General features: G+C 51.7%; 1 protein-coding gene across 1 annotated transcript in view; it reads left to right on the top strand.

The window, feature by feature from the left end:
• fbxl17 (F-box and leucine-rich repeat protein 17) overlaps positions 1 to 10000 on the top strand; it is a 201164-nt gene that overhangs the window by 186430 nt on the left and 4734 nt on the right. The window contains exon 9 of the mRNA XM_062543652.1: positions 952 to 1094. Coding sequence (XP_062399636.1) covers positions 952 to 1094 — 143 coding nt within the window. The remainder of the gene's footprint in view (positions 1 to 951; positions 1095 to 10000) is intronic.

Genomic DNA, 10000 nt, shown 5'->3' with positions numbered 1-10000 from the left:
TGCAAGACTTTGTTAGTGCATTTCTTATAAGATATGGACAAGTGGGTGCTTAAGTCATGCACTAATGGCACATGATCAAAAGAAAAGCCTTTTAAGATTGCTTTTCAAAGGGCTAATTGTCCATTCTTTCTGTGCAGTGAATGTGAATGTGTGCATGTCATTGGATGGTAAGCTGTGATTAATCAATGAGCAGGTTTTTGGGGTTGGTTTTTGAGAGGACAGTGCACTTTCAGAAATGTGTGTGTGTGTGTGTGTGTGTGTGTGTGTGTGTGTGTGTGTGTGTGTGTGTGTGTGTGTGTGTTCGCGTCTGTTCCCTTTGGTCACAGGTGCCAGTAGTGGTCATGCATGTGGGAATTGTTTCTCTGCCCAATACACTCAGAGACACGCCTAGTGCCACCACCCTTTAGTTTCTGTGATAATTTACTGTGTGTGTGTGTGTGTGTGTGAGAGAGAGAGAGGTTGAGGTAAGGGTTTTCTCATCTGTGGATTCAGCTGGGACTCTTGGCTAATGGCTAAATGACTATTGTGCCCATTACACGCATACACACGCATGTACCAAAACACACTCTACTTTTCCAAGAAGCGGATGAGTGAGCCTGGCTTGTTTGGGTCGTTTTGGCCAGTTGGATCACTCACACACAGCGCTATTAAGTCTGTTCCTAAACAAGGGACTATGGGTGGGTCCAGCAGCCAGGCCAATCTGGACCAAAGAGGACCGAGCTTTAGAGTTAACCCTTTCATGCCCTCTCCGACTGATCTTCTGTCTTAATGCTATAGGACTGAGCGCCTGTCCAGACACCATTCTTAGCCAGGTGTTTGTGTGTGGTGCGTGCGTGTGTGTGTGCGCGTGTGTGTGTGCGTAGATATATATGGGTCTGACTGAACACATTGTTCTGGATGAGGTGTGTCCACTGACCGTGGTGTGTGTGTGTGCTCTGTGTTGTCCTGCAGCTCTGATAGCGATCGGTCAGTACAGCAGCAGCATTGAGACGGTGGACGCGGGCTGGTGCAAAGACATCACTGACCAGGGGGCCACGCAGATCGCCAAGAGCAGCAAGTCTCTGCGCTACCTGGGCCTCATGCGCTGCGACAAGGTCAGTGCAGTCGTGCCTTTACACACACACACACACACACACACACACACACACACACACACACACACACACACACACACACACACACACACACACAGTTATGCTGAAAGAGAAAAAAGACCTCAGTAACCAGGACATTGTTCCACAGACAGCTAAGACTAGCAAGTCAGCCTCAACTGTCCCTTATGCACTATGACAAGGTCACACACACACACACACACACACACACACACACACACACACACACACACACACACACACACATACAAAAACACACACACACACACACACACACACACACACACACACTGGTACAGAGGGAGAGGAAGAGAAAGAGTAAATCACTGACCAAGGAGCCAATCAAATTACCTTGAAGTGAGTCACTGTGTCACATGGGACAAGGTCAGCAAGGCGCTCTCTCTCTCTCTTTCTTTCTCTCTCTCTCTCTCTCTCTCTCTCTCTCTCTCTCTCTCTCTCTCTCTCTCTCTCTCTCTCTCTCTCCTCTTGCTACACACAGTATGTCTCTCAAACACACACAGAAGCATAATCTAAAACACACATTTGAGTGCTTGAGCAGACAGATACACAGGTGTATAAGCTATAAACACAAAATGTAAAAGTGTTTTGTGGACGGCCACAGATGCAGCCACACATTTCCTCCCACACACACACACACACACACACACACACACATGCAGGAGAGCGTGCAGCTACTGCAGTCCCACAGGAGTGGAGGGCATGCTGCTCTCTCAGGGGTCACAAAGGCACCAGGCAAAGCCTCTGACCTCATCCTTTGTCAGACCTTACTCACACACACACACACACACACACACACACACAGACACACAGAGACACACACACACACACACACACACCACACACATAAATACACACACACACACACACACACACACACACACACACAGACACAATTTCACTCTCTCTCTCTACACTTTCCCTTTCATTGCCCCTCTCTCTCAAAGGCACAGAATCATCCATCACACTAAACTAGGTCTTACCTGCTGTCATAGAGCTGCTCTCATACTGGGAGGTCCACACACACACACACACACACATACACACACACACATATATATATACTCCTACGCAGTCTTCCTTTGTTATCTCCACTGCACTCTCTGTCGGCAACTCTAAATTCAAATAAAAGAAATCTAATCCAAAGTGGTGTAGGTCTTGCACAGGGAGCAGGAGTTCCTCTCGTATCCTCTCCTCTCCACCCCTCCCCCAGTCTCTGGAGTGCATGCTGCTGAAGTGACTGTCCTGCACCACATGCTGGTAAATGATGGCGTGCCAATAGCACTTGAGAAGCACGACCAATCAGAAGGTGAGGGAGCCGGTGTGTGAGCAGCTGCAGCGTCCAGCGTAACACACTCAGCTCTGAGTGGTCAGGAGGAGCTGGGCTAGAGTCTGACCTGCGGTCATTTCCCCGATCCCACCGCATCTCACTCTCCCACTGCCAGTGCCTTCATGGCACTCCACTGTCCTACCTGAAGAAAAGAACAGTCCCAAAATAAACACTTCCAAGATGAGGTCATATCTAGCATGAAGTCCTCCACAGTCAGTCACAGACTACCCTTCATGCATCCCATCAATGGCCAGCGCAGACCACAGACCCCCCGCACTACACAGACCTGAGGTCAGTGTCATCGAGCGCGGTGGTCAGTGGAGTCGACCGTGTCTCAGTTGTGCGCTACACAAGCGTAGCTCAGTGAGTGTGGAGTGGGAGACTGCGCTGGACTCTATGAGTGCTGGCCCTCGCCGCGGAGAAGCTGCCCTGCCGGCCGGCCGGCGTCTCTGAGCAGCCTCTCGTCCGCCGAGTGGACTTCCCTGCTCTGATTTAGGGCCTCCATCAGCCAGAGATCAGGCTGTGCTTAAACAAAATGGCGTGGACTAAATGAGCCCTTAATTAGCATTAGCGCATTAGCGGCGCGGCGCGGGGCCATTAAGGAGTTTACACTGCCAATACCCGCCGTCGCACCCCATTAGGGCCGCCGGGCAGCTGATGAGGCGGGCCAGCTCCTCTCTCCTCTCCTCTCCACGCCGGGCACACAGCAGGGGACTGGAGCCTCCTCTCCTCAGCACAGCTCCACCAGGCCACTGTCCTTCACGCTGGCAGCAGGCGGACGTGCGTGTCGGCCCCGATTGGCCCGGTGCCTCGGCAGTGTGAGATGGCGCCTGGGTCACCCCGTCGAACCTGATAGCAGGTGCCGCGTGAGTGATTGACACCTGCCAGCTCCTCTCTGACCACCCGCCCCACACATACACACACACACACACACACACACACACACACACACACAAACACACAAACACACGCACACACACACACATACCACCGTCTGACGAGCTCTCCCATTTGAATAGCAGTGCAGTCCTGTGGGCCCAGGCCAGAGCACATCACAGACACTGGTGCATTTAGAAGCGCTCGTGCTGTCAGATAAAGGTGCACGTTTTGCATTCTCTTTGCGTGAGTTGTTTGGATGTGTTCGCACCGATTCATAATTGGCTGTGTTTCTTTGAGATTTCTTTTATTTCCATTTCAATTTGTGCAAGTCATTTTGAGATGCGTGTACACGTGCACCAATATGCAGAATGCCTTTCATTTCCATGAGGAGCGCTGCGCCCTGCCTGGGCTGAGAGGGGGGAGGGGGTAGGGGGGTGGGGGGGCAGTCTTTTCTCATGAGGCTGCCTTACAAATAGACCCCATGAAAATTAAATTACATTTCACCTCTCTCGTGAGAAATCTCCCATGAGTTATGACTCTGGGTGTGTGTGGGGATGTGTATGTGTGTGTGTATTAGTATTCATTGCCTGCCTCTGTGAGAGTATGTCTCTGCATTTGTATGTGTGGATATCACGTGTGTGTGTGTGTGTGTGTGTGTGTGTGTGTGTGCCGGATGCCCTCGTTTCATCTGGATTAAGTGCATCAGTGGACACCCTCCCCACTCTGTAGGCCTGAGCGGTGGCGTCTCTATGATAGGGGGATCCATTCGTCTTGACGGGGTTTGTTGTTCTTAGTATCTGACCTCACCGACGGTAGTGATAGTGTCCACCAGTGGAGGCCGTGCTGAGCCGCTGCTCTGAGGGCCTCAGGGGGAGTTAATTGGAACCAGCGCTGGGGAGTAGCTCTCCATCACGGCCCGAGTGCCGCGGCTCGCTGGTCAACAGCCAGCAGCTTTATCACAAACACTCAGAGCGGCTACAGTATCAGCCTTTACACCCTCCCATCCGGGCGCATCCGAGCACTCAGCGTCAGGGTTCTAGAAGGTTCCGTCAGGGCCGAGGAGCCCGCGGGGCTCTCACAGAGAGAGAGATATCTCTGGAGCTCCCCCGGGTCAGATGATGGAGCGCTGCACAGGTGCTGGGGTCAGGTCCTTAGTGAGGACACGGCACCGGCCAAACGGACGTCTCTCTCACGCTGGACGCTGCTTTGGGGGTGGGAAGTGTGGGCTAAATAGCCGCTAGTGAGTGGGAATGTCTGTGGGAAGTGTGGGCTAAATAGCCGCTAGTGAGTGGGAATGTCTGTGGGAAGTGTGGGCTAAATAAGCGCTAGTGAGTGGGAATGTCTGTGGGAAGAGTGGGCTAAATAAGCGCTAGTGAGTGGGAATGTCTGTGGGAAGTGTGGGCTAAATAAGCGCTAGTGAGTGGGAATGTCTGTGGGAAGAGTGGGCTAAATCAGCGCTAGTGAGTGGGAATGTCTGTGGGAAGAGTGGGCTAAATCAGCGCTAGTGAGTGGGGATGTCTGTGGGAAGTGTGGGCTGAATAAGCGCTAGTGAGTGGGAATGTCTGTGGGAAGTGTGGGCTGAATAAGCGCTAGTGAGTGGGAATGTCTGTGGGAAGTGTGGGCTAAATAAGCGCTAGTGAGTGGGAATGTCTGTGGGAAGTGTGGGCTAAATAAGCGATAGTGAGTGGGAATGTCTGTGGGAAGTGTGGGCTAAATAAGCGATAGTGAGTGGGAATGTCTGTGGCAGATAGGGTGATGGAGAGGAGTCTCTGTCAGACGGGTGTCACAGGGTCACGCCTGCCTCTCGTATGATTGGCAGAAGGAAGCGGCCTCTCCTGCAGCCTGTCTCTTTGTGTTGCTGCAGAGGGAGAGGACAGGGGCCATTTGGATTCAGCATGGTCAGATCTCCCAATCCTTAGACCGCTGTGTGCGCTAAACAGCCGGTATGATGGTCCCCATACACCTGTATAGATGGCTCTCCAAGGCTGGTAACACACGGACATGTGCTGTATCTGAAACATAAGTACACACGCTGGGCAGTGTGCATTTACCGGAAGTCAACACACCCCCCTCCCCGAGTCAGGTGACGCCAACTAGTTTGTGCTGTCCAAATGTAGGGACGCATACTGAGGAGCAAGCTAACTGAGACGCTACTGGAAAGAAGGTGCTATCCAGCGTGCGGCCGTGCACGCTTGACTTTTGGACACAGCCATAATGTCTGTCTGTCTCTGCGGTTGGCCCAAAGTTTGGCAAAAGGCTGCGACCCCTTCTGTGGGTTCCTGAAGGCACAGTCCTGGTATGCTTTTATCTGGGGCTGGAGTTTGCTTCATGCTGTCATGTCTGTGGCACTGTAAACAGAGCGCGCTCCGCAGCTCTAAGATAATCAGGCAGCGCTTCACACACTTTCTCCCATCACGCGTCAAACAGCTGAGCTTTTATCGTGTGTGTGTGTTTATTTATGTGTGCTCTGGATCCCTCAGTGTGCTCATTGCGTGTTTATTAGTGTTCGTGTGTGTGTTTGTTATGCTTAGTGTGTGTGTTTATCTAAGGCAGGTGAGCTGGTCATCGCGGAGAGTGATTAGCCGCGCCGGTTATCTAGCTGCGCTGGGGTTTGGCCGTGCGGTGGCTGTGGTCTGTCTGGCGTAAGACAGCCTCTCTCAACTCTCCCTCACCCCGCATGTGCGCCCTGCTGTGATGGATGGGCTCTGTTTGGGCCAGAGACAGTGACATGTCCGTAATTAACCCTGCTTTACACACTCGCGTGAACGCCAGACAGACCTCCGCTCCGTGTGTGTGTGTGTGTGCGCGGCTGTGAATGTCTGTGCTTTCATGCGCACACTTCTGTGTGCGGCGCTCGAGGAATTTGGGCTCTTGTGGGTTGCTGAGATGAGAAGGAGTGGGGGGGGGGGGGGGGTGAGGTGGGGGTCTTCATATGACACGCATGTCTCATCCCTGACCCCCCCTCAGGCCTGAGAACCCCCCCTCCACCACAGACACAGAAAGAATGCTATTGATCGTAAGCAGCCACAATAATCCAATCAATTCATTTTCCCCTCTGCCTCTGCGCGGCTTTGATGTTGCTCAGCCAAGGACTGGACATGGAGCGAAGTGTAACCTCTTCTGGTTTGTGGGAAAGAAGACAAGCGCGTATACACTCACCCCATATACACCCACTCACACACACACTCACACGCACACACACACACACACACACACACACACACACACACATATGCACACACTCTCACATACACATACACTCTCACATACGCATACACCCACGCTCTCAAGCACACACGCTCACACAAACACACACACACACGCGCTCATAAAGAACATTCCCATGTGCGCGCATTGACATTCTGGTGAACTTAGTTTATTAGGTTCTCTATTTGTTTTTGTCTTCACTAATAGTCTGAGCACTAAAGAATGTTGGGGATGTAAGCCCATTTGTCTGCAGTGTAAGGCTGGATTAGGTGTGGCATTCCCGGCACCTCTCTGTAGTCCTGGGGTTTGTTGACCGCTTTTTCTGTTGCTTTTCCCAAACGTGTGATGCTTGGCAGTCAGAGGGACTAGGTGGAATCTGCTATCAGTTGCACTCAAATGTGAGACAAGCCGCTGATATGACGAGAGAGGGAGGGAGGGAGGGAGAGAGGGAGAGAGATTAGGAGAGAGAGAGAGAGAGAGAGGGAGATTAGGAGTGAGAAAGAGATCCTGAGGGAGCAAGGGAATGACAGAAAGCTATCCAAATTATTTAGTGGTCAGTGTGCTCTCCCTTTGAACTCCCAATGAAGATTTACACAACTTTCAAGCCCCGATTCACTTCACCAAAACACTGAAATGTTTTGTCTGGCCGTAAAATGGAAACAGGCTCTCGCAGTAAAGGCGTGAGAGTGATCTCACACACATGTACACACAAACACACACACACGCACACACACATACTGTATATACATTCAGACTTACTCACCGCAGATTCCTATAAATCAGCTTTATGCAGTGTTCACCTCTGACTGCTCGTTCGAGGGCTCATTGGTGTGTGTGTGTGTGTGTGTGTGTGTGTGTGTGCTCTGCGGCTGCATCTAATTGATTGTTTATGGAAAGGCCTCTTCATCCCCGTTCACAGCAGCTCTTCCTGGGCTCCGTCTGGTACAGTACGCCACACAAACAGCCCTTCAGTCCCACTGTCCACCCCAGCCCCACTCTGCTGCTCACACCCTCTCCACCACTGCATGGCCACCCCAACCAGAACACTGACCTGGAATGATCTGGACTCCTCACAGTGTCCTACAGCACAGGGGCCCATATGCATGCTATCAGTAGGTGTGCGCTCGCCTCAAGGATCCCAGCTCCAGAACACATGCGCTAAAGTAGGGAGCAGGCACCGCAGCTGGAGGCCATCTCCTGTTGCTCATGTATGATGCTGTTTGATTTGCAGAAGGGAGGCCACACAAACAAGCTCTGAGCAGGGAGAGAGATGGAGTCTGAGAAGAAGAGGTGATGGAGCAGGAGGGAGGGAGAGAGAGAGAGAGAAGAGGTGATGGATGGAGCATAGTGAGAGAAAAACAGAAATAGAGAAGCACTGCCACCTGTTTCTAGGGCCTCAGAGTCAGAAACTAGGTGAGCTAAAGATAGGACAGACAGAATACTAGTATGTGCTTGCCCTGTCAACCCTCACTAAGTAGATCCAGCGTACTGGCATTTCCCCGCTTGTAGTCGAGGTTTAGTCATTGATTTTGCTACATTTCTTCAGCTGTGAGGTTAATACACGGGGCAGTTAATATTGTATTAATATGGTGTTGTTTCTTTTAACTTGCATGAAACACTGTCCTGCGGTTTATGCACAATGCGGCTAATACACAGGAAATTACTGTGCAGTAGACACACATACAGTACATACACACACACACACACACGCTCACACAACACTGTCTCTCACACACACGCACACACACAGCTGTGGTGGAGGAGAGGAGCAAACATAGCCTATTAAAGCAGCAGAGGGGGCGATCAATAGCACGGCACGAGGAGAACAGGACCTGCTCACCATCAGCTCAGCCTGACACCACACACACACACACACACACACACACACACACACACACACACACACACACACACACACCTCCAGTGGGACAGCACACAGCGTGCAGATAAACTCTACTCTATCTTTCTATCTTGTGTGTGTGTGTGTGTGTGTGTGTACGTGGGGGGTAGTGGGAGAGAGACAGGGAGATTGAGTCGTATGGAGAAAACGACACACTCTCAGCTCCAGTGGAAGAATAGATAGATTGCAGATAGAGAATCCTGTTTGTGAGCATTGTAATGTGTGTGTGTGCATGTGCGAGTGTGTATGCATGTGTGTGTGTGTGTGTGTGTGTGTGTGTATGCATGTGTGTGTGTGTGTGTGTGTGTGTGTGTGTGTGTGTGTGTGTGTGTGTGTGTGTGTGGATAAGATATGTTGGGTGCCCCAGAGGGAACTGTAAATGTGTTGACAAGACTGAAATGAAGTGGGACCCCCTGCGAAGCCTCTCTTTAGTGTGTCAGCCGCTGAGGTAGCTTCTCTGAGGCTCCATGCTCTCCCAGCACAGCAGAGGCATTCAGACTTGTAAAAGAAGCTAAACGGATTCCGGATTCTGCCGCATATGTTATGACATAACCAGCTTTTGTCCATTTCGCTAAATCTTGCTCTCCTTACACTTTTTTTTCTTTTTCTTTTTCTATTTTCACTTTATCACTCTTCAGTGAGTCATTTCTTCAGCGCTCCCTCTCTCTGTCACATGCATGAGAGGTGTCTCCGTGTGAGGTGCTGGCGTGAGGACTATCATGAGCTCAGACCGATGGGATTACCTCCAGTGAGGGGGCAGTGAACGAGCCACAGCAGGGTGGACTGGAGTGGACTGCAGTAGTGATGGCTCTCCCAGACCAGTCCTCTGGAGGACGAGCGGTCAGAGAGAGATGGATGGACGTGGGAGAGGTGGAGGAACCTGGACAGAGAGATTAAGTGGACAGAGAGAGAAGATGGAATTGGCCACACAGATAATGGCCGCCTTGAACTTTTTCTTCTCTCGTCTCCACTTCTTTCTCTCTCTCTCTCTCTAACTGTCCTCCCCGGAGTCCTCTTCTCCTCTCTCGTTCTCTCCCCGCTAAAGTGAGCGCCCACTCATGGCGTGCCATGCTGGAATGGGCCGCTCGGTAACTAAACGTCTTTATATCTTCCCGGGCCGCGGAGCAGCGGCGGCAGTGCGCCCGAAGGCCGAGCTGTTTTTAAGAGGCGTATAAATCTGCCCTCTTTAAGCCCTCCCAGAGACACGGGCCCTCCAGACGAGGAGCGCGGCGAGGCCAGACGAGGCGCGCCCTTCCCCCTGATTTAGAGAGCCTGCACTCAGCATTAACCAAATTCCACTCAGCCGCACTGAGCAGCGCGCTCGCTCGCTCACGGCCCCTCATTTAGATAATGCAGAGTTACGACGCGAGCCACGCTCCCGCCACGCCAACAAGATGGCTGCCCGGGAGAGCGGAGCCGTTTGGAGTAGTTTGAAAGACGACGCTCGTTTTTTTTTTTTGGAGTTGCCGAGTCTTGATGGTTCATTGAAAAAAAAAAAAATGTCTTGTCGCGGAAGTGTAGCGCAGGTTACAAGGGAGCTTTTGTCAACGAGCG

This window comes from Sardina pilchardus, chromosome 8, assembly GCF_963854185.1.
Source record: "Sardina pilchardus chromosome 8, fSarPil1.1, whole genome shotgun sequence".
NCBI lineage: Eukaryota > Metazoa > Chordata > Actinopteri > Clupeiformes > Clupeidae > Sardina > Sardina pilchardus.
This window is presented reverse-complemented; position numbering and strand designations above follow the sequence as displayed.